At 37.7% G+C, this 17,716-nt stretch overlaps 2 protein-coding genes across 2 annotated transcripts in view; one reads left to right on the top strand and one right to left on the bottom strand.

Annotated features, from left to right (window-relative positions):
• LRRC17 (leucine rich repeat containing 17) overlaps positions 1 to 11,618 on the bottom strand; it is a 43,537-nt gene extending 31,919 nt beyond the window's left edge. Inside the window, exons 1-2 of the mRNA XM_037836484.1 lie at positions 11,419 to 11,618; positions 132 to 265 (exon numbers count right to left, since the gene is read on the bottom strand). The gene's annotated coding sequence lies outside the window, so the exon portion shown is untranslated. The remainder of the gene's footprint in view (positions 1 to 131; positions 266 to 11,418) is intronic.
• FBXL13 (F-box and leucine rich repeat protein 13) overlaps positions 1 to 17,716 on the top strand; it is a 316,890-nt gene that overhangs the window by 203,029 nt on the left and 96,145 nt on the right. The window contains exons 11-12 of the mRNA XM_037836473.1: positions 2,039 to 2,139; positions 11,349 to 11,478. Coding sequence (XP_037692401.1) covers positions 2,039 to 2,139; positions 11,349 to 11,478 — 231 coding nt within the window. The remainder of the gene's footprint in view (positions 1 to 2,038; positions 2,140 to 11,348; positions 11,479 to 17,716) is intronic.

A 17,716-nucleotide genomic window follows, 5' to 3' on the forward strand; every position in this document is an offset into this window, starting at 1 on the left:
TGGAAATTGTTTCTCTTTGAAGATTTTTAAAGCACTGAGGGTCTTGAGTGCAGAACAGAGAAAAATCCAGTTGCCAAGCTTCTAGACTAAAAGAGTTTAACAGCTGCAAAAGTCTCAGTCACCATGCTTACCCGTCCTGCTGGGCTCCAGAACTTCGGGCAGTTGGATTCCTTGTTTCTTAGGAACCTGTTCCCATCTGGGTTGCCAAATTGATACCAGTCAAAACCAGGGGGTTCTCTGCCTGATGTGCTCAAATGGCCAATTCCTAAGACACCAGGGTTTCAAAGAGAGAAAGAGTTTATTGCTTAGCGCAAAGCAGATCAGATGGCCTATTGGCCTAAAAATCTGTCTCCCCAAACTGCAGTAACTGATAGTTTTATATTATCAAAAGATGGAAAGGTTTTAGGATAATGAGTACAATGGCTGTAGATGATGTAATTAGAGTTGATCAATTTTGAGCATGTGCAGATTGATTATATGCTTAGCAAGATAGTCTAGGAACTGGGATGGGTTAGTTCTGGGCTGACTCCTTAAGACTTGAAAGTTGAAAAACAGGATTAGGGGATACAAAAGAGGGCCAGTCACAAGGTTTTTAGAATAACAGGATGAAGGCTATGTAGTTATACAGTCATTAACAAGGATCAAGGCAGCTGGGCCATAGTTCAGTAATTTCAGTTATTTCCCTCTGGCTATTCTAATATATTAGAAAGTAAAAATGAAATATCTATATAATGATTCAGGACTCAATCATTTGTTAAATTTTAACTTCTTTATTACAACTTTTTACCCATCCATTTGCATATCCAAATCCTGCATTTTGGTGGTAGAGTATCCAGAAATATTGCTAGCAGCTTGAATGCAGTGATGAGAGTACACTGTTTATCAAAATCCTCCACTTGTACTCATGCAGCAGTTCAACACTAAGAACCTTTCCTACAGCAACCCACAGAGCTTAATGGCTTAAAATACAACCTTCCATGCACTTGTAAATCAACTATTTCCTAGCCTTGCTTAACAGAGGCTCTGCCTGCAGGAGGGTTATTTTAATTTCTACAACTCCAGGAAATAGCTAGGAATGGAATGTTAAACATTGATGATCCAGCTGAAAATAAACCTTTGTGGCTCAGTTTGGTCATCTTTAGTGGTGTTGGGGGTGGCCATATTGACCGTGCAGAATATTTCGTCAAATCACATCTCCTAGCTAAGTGACAATCATTAAATAAATATAACTCTGCTGCTGTCACTCTAGAGCACTTTATATAGAGTACCCAAGTGAGAAGAATAAACTAAAATTTTATTTTATTTTAAAGCTTGCAATTCATCTGGACTTGTAAATTTAGGGTCCATGCTTGAAAGCACTGTTTGTTTTCCTCTCTCTCTCAAGTCACAGTCACAGACATTTTCTTGGGTATTATTTTGTGTTCTCTGGAGGAAGCTTGTTGGATCTTTAAGATTCTCCTCCACTCTACCCCCAACATTGAGTTTCATGTCCAACATGTAGCCTATATATTACCAGTCATCTCAAGCACCATAAATTTTGGTGAAAATCTGTTCAGCTATTTTAATATATTGCAGTAACAGAATCACAGAAACAGTTATATATACATACACACAGAATGCTTTGAATGAAGTCCATTTGTTGTGTTTACTATTCTTATCCTTTAGACTGATTTTAGTAAGTTTAAATTGAATCTGTTTTTAATCACTTTCATGCATCTGTAGAGTCTAGAGTTTATGACACTTGAACACAAATGTCATGTCACAGTGTTGAACTTGTAAGGGTTCACATTTTAAGGAAGTAGCCTTGTGGTGGAATGGACAATTTATTTCCAAAGAAAGGGAAAGCGAGGGAGTAATAAAACTTCAAGCAAAACTATCAACTTATTTTAAATTTGATTTATAATGAATAAAAAGGAGTATGAAGAGAACAACTTATACATATATATCTTTTTCTGGGGCAGGAAGAGAGATGATAGATAATGGGAAAACAGCAAAGCATATTAGAGTTTGGTAAGATTCTCCTTTTGTTTTGATGCAGGATGAATCAATGAGACACATCTCCGAAGGCTGCCCTGGGGTCCTGTATCTCAATCTGTCTAACACAGCTATCACCAACAGGACCATGCGTCTCCTGCCCAGGTAATGCTTGTGCTGTATGAATTACACTGAAAATAATTATGCTCCTGTGGGCCCTGGCTTGCTCTGGCATCCCCCAAAAGTAGTGTTCTCTTCACCAGTACCCCACTGGCTTTGTCACTGCTATCCTGATAACTGGACTCTTGCTTCCACAAGTCTTGCTCCCTGAAAACAGGACTCTTGTCCTGTCCCTCCTTGGCAGATCCAATTGAATAACTGGTCTTCTGCCTTGCCCCAAGTTTCCATGTCATTCTTGCAGCACTGTGCCCACCAGCTTGCCAGACTCTGCCTGTCTCCTTCTGGTTCCCCTTCCTGGATATTGGAGCTGGCCCCTAAATTCCAGTCTGGGGTCTGGGACTTTGCTACACCAGAAGAACACCAACTTTCTGCCTCTCTAGACGTTGAGTACTGTCATCCACCAATTCCCTGTTGTGATGTTCTGTTTACATGTTGGGACTCCTACCACCTCCAGGGAATCTGCTACTGGTTGATTTTTGAGTCGTGATTGACTGTTGACAAACCCGGGCACTTCTCAGCCAGGGCTTCTTTAGAGGAAAAGGGACAGGGCACAAGATATCACCAAGAGTTGACAGAATATTCAAATTCATCACAAATGTGTGTCATTTGCTTATTATTTTCACTAAGGAAAGACTAATGAGGAAGAGTATATGGTCATATTGGGAGAAATTAAAAATTGACTTTGGGAAAAACATTTCTCAAACTATTGTGAAAGAATGAACCCTTTGTGAGAACATGACTTTTTTTTTTTTTTTTTTTTTTTTTTAAGATCCTTTGAAAATGACAGCAAGGAATTTGAACCATTTAAATAGAAAATTCTGGGTGGTATTTTTCCTTATCTTCTGATACCAACCGTTTTCTGGAAATGTGCAAGCCTAGAAAGGGGGGCATCATGTTTTCAGTTTATACTATTAATTGACTTTCCACATTTTATTTAGCCAAATCTATCAAACCTTTCTTTGAAATTTCGTCTGATAATTTTAATTGTAGAACATTCTTCTTCTTCCAGACATTTGATATATATTTACTCATATTTATTCCTTACTGGTGTGGCTTCTTTTCTTTTACTTAAATTTATAATCGAGCTAGAATTCATTTTTGGTATATGAATGGAGCAATGAGTCGAACCAGAAGTCAGCAAACTGACCCATGTGGCCCAACACCTGTTTTTGTACAGCCCATGAATAAGCTAAGAATAGTTTTTACACTTTTTAAGGGTTGTTAAATAACTAACCAATTATTCCAGCATCATTTATTGAATAAAGCTTCTTTTCTCATATAATGTATGATACCTTCTTATGTATGTAAAATTCTTATATAGGCAATAAGTACTCAAAACTTATCCCTTCCTGATATTTTCCTATACATTACTATTAGCTCTTCTCTGGAAGTTATTTACATCTATTGTACCTGCATGGGGAAAATACTAGGAAACGGTGTGCTGCTGAGCATCTCTCCCATCGCCCTGTGCAGGGACCTCTTGTTGGTAACTTGAAATCAGCCAGTATTGGAGTATTCTACACCAGGGAAATTGGCAAACAGTACAAATCAGGGCTTGATTTATTGTTTTGTTTATTGTTTAGACTTGAGAAAATAAAAAGCAGATTGGGGTTAAAAATATGCCACATTGTGAACAGCACAAAAAGTTGAGGAAATATTCTCTCAATACTTGAAAATTATCATGTGATTCAGCAAAGAATCACTCATGTCATTGATGAATGAGTGAAGTTTTGACATACGTCTTTGTTGTTTCACTTTTGTCTTTTTCATTAATGTAAATGAAAATATTTCTATTGGAAATACACTCAGTCCTTACTTGCAACTCATTGACTGGCTACATTTCCAAGGGCGTGACAAAAATCAGTTAAAGCATCCTGTGAGAATCAGCCAGCTATATGGAGTATTATGTATTTTATTATTTGTAAATTTTGTGTTATACATCCCTTATATCTGTAAAATGTATAGTGAACTTATGTACATACATATGCATACATATTTTTGAAGAGCTGTATGGTAGACATTTACCAGTACACCAATAATTAAAAAGAAAACAAATTAGGAACTAATTTATAGTTTTATCATAAATGGTCTCCCTATCAGGACTATACTACAACTCTATTTTTCCAAATGTTCCTATATCTCTCAATAAAATTTTGCCTTTTTCATATAGATAATTTTTGTGAAAGTTATTCCTAGGTATTTTTAAAATTGTCCTTGTGAATGGTATCATTTCTGGTTATAATTTCTCATTATATTTTCTAAATAGGCATTTTTTTGGATATAGTTATGAGGTATAGGTATCTTTTTAAACTTTTCATTTGAATATTTTTATTTCTTTCTTTTAAAATTAAAGATATATATTTAGACCTATGAAATTTCTTCTGAATAATAATTTGGACCAAACGTAAGATTTGTTAAGTGTTGTTCTCGTTTTGTAAACCACTATTATATTTGATTTCTTTTTTGACCCGATAGTTATTTAGAAGAGAGTTTTGGTTCCAAGTGGTTGAAGTTTCTTTGATGGAGCATCTGTTTTTAATTTCTGATTTTATGCATTGTGGTCAAGAAATGTGGACTGAATTATTTCTAATTTTTGGAATTTGAGATTTCTTTGTGGACTAATTTATAATTAATTTTGGTAAGTGGTCCATGGATGCTTAACCTAAAGAGACTTTCTTTTAGAGAACAAAATTTCTGCATGAATATGTATGAATATATGTATAAATTCTTGATATGTCATAGTATCATAGTGGTATATTAGTAACTTATTATAATCAAACTTCTCTAAATTAATTTTGCTATATTTTACACTCAAAACTAATAAGTATTATTAACTACAGCGTTCATTCACATAAAATGATATTTTTTATCCTGGTTGATGTTTCTTTGCCCTGAATTCTATTTTGTCTGCTATTAATACAGTCACTTTTTTTTTCTTTTGCTTTTGCTTTCATGGAATAACTGGATGCATCCCTTTATTTTAACCTTTGTGTTACTGTTTTAGGTTAGTCTTTCATATGTAGGATGTAGCTAACACCTATTTTCTTAAAAACATTTTCACTCTGCATTTTTAAGAGGACAGTTTAAGACATCAATATTTCTTTTCAATATTGAGTGTATGCTCTTATTTTTTTTCATCTTGCTTTATGTTTTTGATTTTTATGTGACTATGCTGTGCTCTTTGTCTCTGCCTTTTGCTACATGAACTATGTTATTTACTTTCATATTCTGAAGATATTTGAAAGTTATATACACATTCTGTTGTGAATTCTAACTAGGGGCTCCTTGTAAGGTTTTTAGAAAAAAAAACATGCTTTAACTTGCATTTCTCTAACCATCGAAGTCAAGATAAAACAATAACTCTTGATTTCCCCTGTGTTAGACAAGAGATATAAAGCACTTTAATTCTCCATTTCTCTCTTGATCTCAACACCCTTCCACTTCCACTTCTTTGTACATACACTTATCTTAAGTTTTTGTTAATTCATTAACTTTCCTTTTAATATTGATTTCTAGTGTTTGTCCTCAATATTATAATTGTATTTTAATGAAATGTAGTTATTCTATGTTTGTCATTGATTGATGGCCCATTTTTCTACAATTTCCTTACTCTTTAATTTTGATTTTGATTCACCCTATGATGACTGGAAATATAGTTTTGAATACTCTTTTTCAGGAAAGCAACATGAATGTTAGATTTTCAGCCACTGCATTCTGAAAATGACTCTCTATTGTCTTGGAGGATATGCAACAGCTTCTCTTGCTATATAGTGCTTGAATCATATGCTCTATTTTCTCTTTGAAACCCTACAAATGTTGCTCATAATCTTTGATATTTCAAGTTAAAAAGACGTCTAAAGCTGGGTTGAATTTTGTTCCTTCTTTGTTAACCTATTTTTTCTGCCAAGATGCTTGCAAGACTTTCCTTTTTCTGAGAAATTAAAAGCATTTTCCGAGTTTTATTTGTGTTCTTTCAATTAATTTTTCCTGGAACATGATATTTCTTTGAAATGCTAAAATTTAGATCTTTTCTCAGCCAAGAAAGGTATTCTTCTTTTTAATTCTTCTATTTCATTCGTTCAGGTTTTTTCTTAAGAATCCCCATTTCTTTTTAGATCAAATTTTTATTCTCTGTTCCTCAAGTCTGTCATCTTCTCTCTCATCATTTTTGTATCTATATACATTTCCTCTGCATACTGTAGCCTCTACATCAATGGTTCTCAAAGTGTGTTCCAGGGACATAGTAAACTTTTAACTACTAGCTCTAAGAGGCAGAGAGGAGAAAGCTCTGATTTTTAGGGTTTCCAATTTCTTTGGTGTAAATTCTCCCACCGTGGCTGCTTTTAAGCTGCCAACAGGGTGTCACTGAATGTGGAGTTGGGAAAGGATGCTAACAACCATGCTTTCATGAGCTTGATGTGAGCTGGTGCCACTGACCCCACTGTGAGGGGCCCCTGAGGATACTTGAGACCCTTTCAGAGGTGTTTAAGGTAAACGTTGTTCAGTACTTTTCTTTAGGCATTCCATACTAAGCTAGAGCTCCCCACTCCCTTATTTCCTCCTTTCCTCTCCTCCCCTCTCCCACCCCAGACAGAGAACCTGTTCTTTTAGGACATTTAGTATAACACTACAATTATATATAACTTTTTAGGAACACATTTCACAAATGAAGCTATACTTTAGTGGGCAATAGGAATAAGATCCAAAATAAGAATTTTGTTTTGGATTTTAACTTCTAGTTCTTACTAATGAGAGAACATTCAAAATACTTGATACTGATGTATTTTGTCATATGAAAAAAATGCACACTGATTTCATCTATGATAAAAATAGATTTCATAATAATTCCCTATTTTTGCTCTGTTTTCCATTGTTTCAAACATGCTTGGGTATGCAAAAGCATTCTTTAAACTATAAACAAACAAAGATATGTTGGTTGTTGCTGCTTTCATTCTCTCTGCATTGGCATTAGCATTTCTTCCCAAAGAAATCATTTGCCAGAAGAACTATGTAATTCGTTTGCCCTTCATGGCATTATTGATTCACCAGTTTTTTATTTGAATATTTTCCCTCACCTCACTGGGGACTTGCTCAGTTTTCTAAAGTTGAAAATGAGGGCTGCACACAGCTCAGTCCCATTCCAGGAAACTTTTTGCTTCTAAGTATTTCCTGAATTGAATCCTTTCCATTTATTCCTATTGCCATGAGCTAGGTGGCACTCTCAGCACCTCACTTGGGACAGCATCCTGATGGTTCTCTCTTACCTTCCAACTACTGCCCCATGTTGCAAGAAACACCCTGGAACAATCATCGTATGTCCTTACCATGCTTAAAGTCTAGATTCTTCCCTGACTGTCCCTTAATGTTATCCAGTTAACCTTATCTGCCCAGGTTTCTCAAGAGAGGTCCTAAACTCTGTCATCTGTTCATGCATGCTCCTGCTTTCTGTTCAGCTGTAATGCTCTCCTCTGTCTCTCTGCTTCTTTACACCTCAAATCACACCATCTCCCAGCAGTGGTCTCTCCCTTCTCTGAATTCTAACAGCAACATTCATTCACTTATTCACCCTGTATTGATCAACCACTATGTGCAAGGCTTCTGGGCATACAGTGGCGAGTAAAGCTATTGTGATCTTTGCTCCTGAATGGAGTCTATGTGCCACTGTGGAGTGGTGCCTAATTATTTTTCATATGCATGAACTGACCCTTCAACTGGCTTGGAAACATCTTAATGGCAGGGACTAACATGTTGTATAGTCTCATCAGTGCCCATCAAAGTGGGGCTATTGTCTTGACTGGACAACCTCAAGGTGTACCCTGTAAGTGTGAGGCCAAACCACTGCATTTAAATTTTCTGCAGGAATTCTGTTGCTCAAAACTGCCTCTATGAAACTAGAGAGCCCAACACTCAATTCAAAGAATCAGCATGAAAATTCTTTCTTTTACAGACTGGGCCTTGTCTTGGTGACTTTTCAGAGAAATTTTAATTTATATATATAATTCTACATTCCTTCCAGTAGTAATTCCCTCAGGTGTTGGAGCTCTAACATAGAAGGCCTTAATTCTTTAATGGAGAAAAAAAAAAAAGGAGAAAAAAATAATCTCTATAGTCTCTATAATAATTGTAAATTCTTAAAGATTATCACAGCAGCAAAAAATAAACCATAAAGATAGGAGAGAAACTTCTCTCCACCCCCACAAGAAATGCTTAATTACCAAATAATTAGGAAAAGATAAACACAGGCTGCGAACACTCTGCCTCAAGTAGAATTCGAATCATCAAGTGGTCTCTGGTTGGGAAAATGAGGAACTAGATCATACTAATGCAGGGGACACATTTCTTTGCCAAAAGTCAGAATAAGACGTGGCAGTATTGCTTAAAATTTACCAAGTGTGATTTCATCATTGGCTGATACTTTCCCTATCCCCACAGCTTAAAGTCTGCTTTAAGCGCCTGAGCACTGTAAATCCCTAGAAAGGCTTATAAGGGCACTTGAGATGAGAGCGATTTGCTTTCAAACTGATGGAATCCATTAGGTTCCAGTTTGAAAAGAGCCATCCAGGGATTTTCAACTCAGGAGTCCTTTAGTCTAATGAAGAACAACTTCTTTTGCCTAAAGCAGAGATTCTTATTCTAGGGTCAGTGGATACCCCAAGGAGGCCATAGATGGAATTCTGGAAGGAATTCCATGAATTTTGATGGGGAAAAAAGTCTCTATTTTCAGTAAGTTGTAACTGAAATGTAGGTAAAAACTAGAATAGTAGCAGTAGCCCCTGGGATTTTTTCATTCATATATACGACAACTATTTTATCACATTAAAGTTGTTACAAATATTTCTAAATACCATTTACACTTATTGCTTTGTCAAAGCCACGGTAATTATTAGACCTGTCTCTGGATTTTGTTATTCAACATGTTTGATAAAGAGCATATATTACTATTCCACATAATTGGTTTTTAAAAACTGATTAATATATATTTTTATAGAATTGTCTGCCTTTGTATTTTATTTTATGCATTTAAAAACACTGTGCTGAGACAGCGTCCATAGGCTTCACCAGACTGCCAAAAGTGTCTGTCAAAAAAAGTTAAGAGCTACTAACTCAATTCCTACATTTAGTATTTGTTACCTGATCACGTGAATTAAAAAAATTGAACAACAGTCTTGGCCCAAGATGTAAATGCAATGTGAAGTCCCCAAAACTCTTGGAATAATGTCGTATGCACCACCCTTGTAAGATAAATATCCATTATTTCCTTAAATGGCAGAAGATAGTACAAAAGCCATGAAAACAATTAATATAATATGCTAGTATTATCTGGGGTAGAAGTAGTAATAGTAACACTATAAATATGTTTTTTAAGCTCCTGCCATGTCCTTGGTGATTTTAATCATCAAAATCATCTTCAAGATAATGCTATTACATTCCTATTCTCATTTAGTTGTCACACCTCTGAGAAGAAAGGGCAGATATGATCACATCCATTTTACAAATGAGAAAACTGAGGTTCCAGAAAGCCAGAGGCCCCACAGTTGGTCAGAGTCATAAAGAAGAAACAAAAACCTGCTATCATCTCCACTTAACAGAGGGAGGAACAATCTCTGAGAGGTTAGGGAAGTTACAGTTAAGTGTCAGGGCTGGGATTTGAATCCAGTTTGGTCAGATTCCAAAACTTTGTGCATTTTCCATTGTGTTCGGCTGCCTGCCTCAATATTCCTTTCTCTAGATTAGAGAGCTGAAGGACTGTTAGAAGTAACACCCACTTCCCCAGTCCCAAGAAAATTGTACTTTCTCAGTTGGATCACAGGACACACTCAAGGGAAAGGAAGATCAAGCATTTCAACGACATTTCCAAAACTTTGGCAGAACTCTTCCTTAACTCAAGGGCCCCAGGAGAGGGGGTGTGTCTTTGGGATGTTGGGGCTGCTTTCTCCTTCAAGGCCTCCACCCACGCAGCCACTGGGCTGTCCAAAAGGCTTCCCTCCCTGTGCCCTTGAATCTCCTACGGAGTCCACGCCAGAGGGGAACGTGTGCTTTAACTAGATAATTCACTACGGTATAGGAAACATTATATCATATGGATGTGTTTTTCAGATTTTAAGAGAAAAATCTGGCATATTTTATTTCCTATTTATGTGAATATAAACTTTCTTATTCATTTGTGCACTTTGGGAGATGCAGTGAGGCATTGTCCCCCCTCACTTTTTTTTCTCTTTGCTTTCTAATTTGCTGTTAAACTTGTGCAGATCAGAAGCCAAGAGTATGTTATTAATTCCTATTACAAGAGCGGGCAGCAGTGGGAGTTCTTGCACTTTTTAAAAATGCCAGGCCTAGGAGGGTTTGGAAAGTTGCCCAAACAGTGTCCTCAAACTGCTAGCCCTTGAACAGTAGTACAGGCTCATCCTAATTACCCTCCTTTATTTCTGGAAGTTCTTGTTTTGGTCATTGTGGTAATGTCATATTTAATCTGTTTTAACTCCAGTAAGATTGATAGCCTCTGATGTAGTTTTTATTCCTCTCATGTACTGCCCACTCATTTGCACACTGCCCTTCTTAACCCATTTTAAGCTCTGTTGAATATCAGTCTTTATAATAATAAAACTGTTACTTTAAAAATCATGCCTATTCATATTTTTTCAAACCATTTGATTATGGGTTCATTTTAAGAGCCTATATGTTCAACTTTGCCTCCTTTCTGCCCAAATCCTAAATGTTTGATTCTTAAACACACATGTTAATAGTTAATCTCCATTTAAATGTTTACAAAGGGTTTGTTCTTTCTAGACATTTTGTATATTATTTTGGTGCTCTAAAAAGAAAACCTAAATGCAACGTTAAAGCAAACTGTAACTTTAGTTCCAAAACCTAACTAACTTCCAAACAGAATGAACATACCCTCACCCCACCCCAAAAACTTTATCCCAGTCAGTTTTCTTAAGAATCTAGGCAAATCTTTCATTAACTGATGTTTCATTTAAAATCTAATCATGCATTTCCTGATATACTACTGCCATCTCCTTTATTTAACTTTAAGAGAGTTAACAATAAAATTAAACTATCGAACATCTGCCTGGAGAAAAGATTAATTTACAGTGTTACTTCTCTTTGTCATAGTGGCTTAAGAAAGATGTGAGAAAACAACCAAAGTATAATCACTTTCCTTTCTTTCTTCCCTCACCCTGTCTTTTCAGGCATTTCCACAACTTACAGAATCTTAGTTTGGCTTATTGCAAAAAGTTCACAGACAAAGGCTTACAGTACCTGAATTTAGGGAATGGATGCCACAAGCTCATCTATCTGGACCTTTCCGGCTGCACCCAGGTTTGTCTTTCAGTTTTCTCTCTCCTGCAGTGGGTGAGAAAGTCCTCTGGAGAACAGGCTGCATCCAGCCTTCATGTTTTACTAGCGCTGTGCACAGACTACTGCACACTTCTCAGAGGTTTTAAATTACACAGCCACAGCTGCTTAAATTTTCCCCAGGAATACTACTATAGGCGCTTGGCTTCCTTCCACTGAAGGTCACACCAGCAAACAGGCAGAGCTCATTGGATGATGAAACAGACCACTGCTGTGGGGATGCTCTGAGACAATACTAATACCAGAGTCCAAATCTTGACAACTTTAGAGTTGCTACCAAGATACAAACAAAGGAAAACCTTTTGGGGTGGAAGGGGAGAATTTGCAAAGGACTTCCTGAAAAGGCAATTAACTCCCACAAGGGCTCTCAAAGAATAAACGGTATTGGGTAAAATGCTACACATGGTAATACACAGTATTACAACAAATACTGTAATAAAAATTGCTTTCCATCCTTGGCTAAATAACATGAAGATTTGAGATCTGTGTGGGAAAATATTTTAAGTTTGAGGGAACAAGTAAGAAAACTTAGGCAGAAAATAGAGTGGAATTGTGTAGGATAGAGCATGGCCCTTTGTGAGAAGTTATTGCCTCATCGACAGTTTCTTCCTTTCTAATTTTGGTAGATTTAAGCTAAGATACTTTTAATTTCATTTCTGCCACCTCTCTGTATATTTTACCGATATTGGTGCCATAGTATGTTCATCATTCTAGGAGAATAATATAATAGCACAGGTGAGAACTGGCTAAATGTAATAATTATCAATTTGTTGAGTCTTCACTGTATGCCAGGCATTGCACTGAGCACTTTAAACAGAGCAGCAGCCTGCTCCTCATCCCAATGCTGTGTAGTATGCATTTGTTATGCCTGTTTGCCCATTTGAAGGCTCAGAGCAGCGGAATGAATTGCCCAACGTTGCACAGCTGGTGAAAGCATGGAGTACTGGGGTAGTTATAAGCCCTTGCTAGTAGATTCCCCTGGGAAAATACAGGGATGGCATGCGTTTCTCCTCCAAGTTCTTTAATAGACAGAATTTTTCCCTCACCACCACCACTGGCCTGCAACAGCTTCCTGATGCACTAGGTGGTAGGGAAAATGTAGAGAAAAGGAGGGGAGGACTCTAAGCAAGGGCTGAAAACATCTAGAATGTGCATTTTTTTAAAGCTGACCTGCTGATGTTAGCTTGTTAAACATCAACATCTACCATAATGTTATTTGAGGCAAATATGTGAGGTCCCTTTTCCACTGAAGGTTGTTAATCTTAGTGTCAAGATTAGCCTCTACTTTTTGCAATGACTAGGTGTATCAGTCAGGACCCTCAGTTTCAAATGACAAAACCTAGCTCCAGCTGGCTTAAAGAGAAGGAATATTAGATTTATATCCCTAGGAAGCCCAAGGGTGGTGCTACAGGCATGGCTGGGAATTTACATGATGTCTCCAGGCTGTGCGCCCACTCTTTCTCTCCTCTCTCCCTCCCTCCCTCCTCTCTCTCTCTTTTCTTCTGGTTTTGGGACCTTCATTCTGTAAGAAACTTCTCTCCACAGCATGGACAGGATGACACCCACAGTTCCAAACTTGTTTCTTCCATTTAAAAATTGGGTGCTAAGACAATGTCTTTCTTCCAGTGGTTCTACAGCAACTCCAGGGAAGACTCTGATTACCTTTCTATGCAATCACACTGGACAAGGGGATGCAATTCTCTGATTGGCCAGGATGGGTCACATGTGCACCCTTTAAGCTAGGTAGGGTGAGGTCATACACTGATTCAGTACCACCTGTCCCTGTGCAGTTGGGAGAAGTGCACAGAAGAACTGGAAGAAGGGAGATGGGAAGTGTGCTGGACAGGTCTGAAATATAGCTAATCTTCCACTACTCCAGGTGTGCTAGGAAATGTGAGACTTGACTTGGGCTACAACAGGAAGCATTCATTAAATAATCCTACTGACTTTTCTAATTGTGGTCCTTGCGACCATAACTCTAATGAGAACAGCTAGTTGTATCCTGTTTGTGTTAGAGTGTGGAGGAAAAAAAACTGGGGTGAGCTGTAGTTGATCCCTTTATATATTTATTGCCCTTCCATTAAGCAGAAATTCCTTTTTACATTTTCTCCTCACCATTGTCCATCTCAATAATCCTCACTAAGATCGTAGATATAATATACCTGCTAGCATATATCATGGTGATGATGGTGTTCAGAACACTTGAACACAAACATTTGACATGAGATCTCTTTCATTTCTGGATCTTGGAATGTGATTTTTAGTAATAGAATTGACATTAACATATTTGGCTGTCCAATAATGCCAATGTCCTGTGGAGTCTGTTAAAATGGGGTTTTCATCAATATTCATTTATATGCATTTATTCTTAGACTTATTTTACAGAAAAACAAAAACATATCTTATATCAAAGACAACTTCCAAATCCTTCATATTTATTCTTTAATAACTTTTGATAGCTAAGGATGTATAACCCCAGTGTTAACTTTTTCATTCCCCTAAGAATCAGTTCTCTTGAGAGTTTTAGCAGAGGAGAAAGGGGCTGTTTCATATCTGCTCCTTAGTCATTTTCTTGGCCTCTCTCCTTAGCTGCTACCATCACTTTGCTGCTGATTATATATCCTGGATCTGAGGAATTTAAGCCTCTCAGCCCAGGGCTATCCTTTATGACGGTCTTTATGTGGGCAGTGGGGGGTGGGGAGGAGGCATGGGGAAATTGAACATAAGACAGATCTTATTTCCCTAAAGGATCCAATAATCCCATACTTTAGATCCCTCCCATATGACCACATATAAAGCAGTACAGGTCTATGGATATAGAAAATTAGAGTAACCATATGTTCTGGTTTGCTCAAGTGCTGTTATGCAAAATACCAGAAATGGATTGGCTTTTATAAAGGGGATTTATTAGGTTACAAATTTGTAGTTCAAATGCCATAAAAGTATCTAAACTAAGGCATCAACATGAGGTTATTGTCACTGTAGAAAGGCTGATTGTGTCCAGAATACCTCTGTCAGCTGGGAAGGCATGTGGCTGGTGTCTGCTGGTCCTTTGCTCCTGGATTCTGATTTCAAAATGGCTGTCTCCAAAATGTCTCTGGGCTTCTGTCTTTGCTCCTGTCTCTCAGCTTCTGTGCATCCTTGCTTTTACTCCCAGGGCGTTTTTCTCTAAGAGTCTGGGGGTCCTCTCTTAGCTTCTCTGGGGAAAACTCTGGGCTTCATTTCTTAGCATCTCTAAATGTCCTGCGTCTCCCAGCATCCCCAAGCCTCTGGGTCTGTGTGGGCTGTCAGCTCTCTCAAGGACTCCAGTGATCTAATTAAGACCCACCTTGAATGGGTGGGGCCATACCTCCATGGAAATAAACTAATCAAAAAGTCTCACCCACAGTTTGGTGGTCACATCTCCATGGAAACAACCTAATCAAAAGCCCCCCCCTCCCCAATAAATCTGCCCCCACAAGACTGCATTAAAGAACATAGTCTTTCCTGGGGTATATAGCAGTTTCAAACCGGCACACCATATATGTTGCAATTTAAATTTGTATGCTTACAGATTCTTGGCATCCAAGAAATTGAGTCCTTTTCAGAAGGAAGTCCCTTCATGGATGCATCTCAGTTCTTGATCTTTTACCTCTGTCAACTGCTCCACATTCCTCTATGAGAATAGTCTCCTTCAAATCTTCATAATTAAAACCTCTGTCTACGTTTTGAGAAAGCCCCCAACCCTTACCCACATATGTTGGTCTTGACCCCAGGCCCATTCTCCAATTTAATCTTGGCAGTAGTTGTATCAGTTAAGATGCTTTCAGCAGTAAGTAACAGAAATACAACTCCAAAGGGCTTAAACAATAAGGACATTTTAAATAATTTTTAATTAGAGGAGTTGTGGGTTTACAGAACAATCATGCATAAAATACAGAATTCCCATACACCGCCCAACCACCAACACCTTGCAGTGGTGTGGAACATTTGTTACATTTGATGATAGCACTTTTTTTTGTTTGTTTGTTTTTTGTTTTTTTTCCTAAAATGCTTTTTTTTTTAATTAAATTCAGTTTTATTGAAATACATTCACACACCATACAATCATCATGGTATACAATCCACTGTCCACAGTATGACAACATAGTTATGCGTTCATCACCACAATCTATTGATGATAGCACTTTTTAACAGTTGTACTAATTTTTTTAACAGTAGTTAACTTTGTTAAAACTGATGAAAAATTATTAAAATGGTACTGTCATCCATAGTTTACATTAGTTGTATTTTTTCCCCATATACCACCCTATTATTAACACATTGTGTTAGTGTCATATATTTGTTATAATTCATGAAAGACATCTTTTACTTGTACTATTAACTATAGTCTGTCATCTACAATAGGGTTCACTGTGTTATACAGTTCTATGTTTTATCATTTAATTTTTACTCTAGTGACATATACCACCTAAAGTTTCCCCTTTTAACCACATTCACCTATGTAATTCAGTGATGTTAATTACACTCACAACAATGTGCTACCATTACCACCATCTATTTCCAAACCTTTACAATCAACCTAAAGAGGAATTCTGTACAAATTAAGGCATCAACCCCCCATTCTTTAACATGAATCAATTCCCTGGCAACCTATATTCTAGATTCTTACTCTAAGAGTCTGCTTATTATACTTAGGTCATATCAGTGGGATCATATAATATTTGTTCTTTTGTGTCTAGCTTACTTCACTCAGCATAATGTCCTCAAGGTTCATCCTTGCCGCATGTATGAGGACTTCATTCCTTTTTACGGAATAGTATTCCGTTGTATGTATATACCAAATTTTGTTTATGCATTCATCAGTTGATAATCATTTGGGTAGCTTCCATCTTTTGGCAATTGTGAAAAATGCCACTTTGAACATTGTTATGCAATATCTGTTCAAGTCCCTGCTTTCAATTCTTCTGGGTATCTACCTAGTAGCGGGGCTCCCGGGTCATTTGGTACTTCTAGACTTAGCTTCCTGAGGAACTGCCAAACTGTCTTCCACAGCAGCTGCACCATTACATTCTTACCAGCAATGAATGAGTGTTCCTATTTCTCCACATCCTCTGCAACACTTGTAGTTTTCTGTTTGTTTTTTTTTCTCAGCTCTTCTTCATTTGATTCTTGCCTTTGATATGCAATACAGTTTTTTTTAATTAAATTCAGTTTTATTGAAATACATTCACACACCATACAATCATCCATGGTATACAATCCACTGTCCACAGTATGATAACATAGTTATGTGTTCATCACCACAATCCACAATCTATCTCTGAACATTTTCCCCACATCAGAAAGAACGAGAACAAGAACAAAAAACAAAAGTGAAAAAAGAACACCCAAATCATCCCCCCATCCCACCCCATTTGTCCTTTAGTTTTTGTCCCCATTTTTCTACTCATCCATACACTAGATAAAGGGGGTGTGATCCACAAGGTCCCCACAATCATACTGTCACCCCCTGTAATCTACATTAGTATATAATTGTCTTCAGGAGTCCAGACTGCTAGGTTGGAGCCCGGTAGTTTCAGGCATTCACTTCCAGCTTGCAATACAGTTTTTAAGACTGCATTTGTGTGCAATTGTTTCACCTCCTTTCCTCTGTTCCTTCTCTGGGAATCTTGATCTGTTCTGTTTGTTTTTATGCAGAATTTTCTCCCCAGCTCCTATGATTTGTTTAAATTCTCTCCCTCACTCAGTGCCCCATTTTCCTTACACTTTTCAGTTCTGGTACCCTCCTGTCTTACAGCAGTTCAATTTAATCTCCCCTCCCCCCTTTTTTTCCTCTGTGTGACTTTTCTGCCTCTGGTTTCTTCCCCGTTAAGGTATCTCACCCTGGGGAGCCAGAGGGGGTCAATCCAGAAAGGTGGGTCACTCCAGAAATGTCCGTTTTGGGTTTAGGTGGCCAAGCCAACAGAAACTGGATTGAGTGCAGCACTTGCCAGCCTTTCTACCTTGGTCTCCTCTCTTCTCACCCCGGGGGTCCCTTTTGTATGCAACACTCCTCATTGGCTTGTGTCCCTGTGCCTGGAAATGCATGGGGTTCTAACTCACTGCTGTGAGTAGCTCTTTGGGCTTTTTCCCTGGTGGGAGGGCTGCTACCTCTGAGCCACTTTCAGGCTGCATGGGACCCCGGGAGAGGGAGGGATGTAGATTGGCAGGTTTAGGATGG

Source organism: Choloepus didactylus, chromosome 5, assembly GCF_015220235.1.
Source record: "Choloepus didactylus isolate mChoDid1 chromosome 5, mChoDid1.pri, whole genome shotgun sequence".
Lineage (NCBI taxonomy): Eukaryota > Metazoa > Chordata > Mammalia > Pilosa > Megalonychidae > Choloepus > Choloepus didactylus.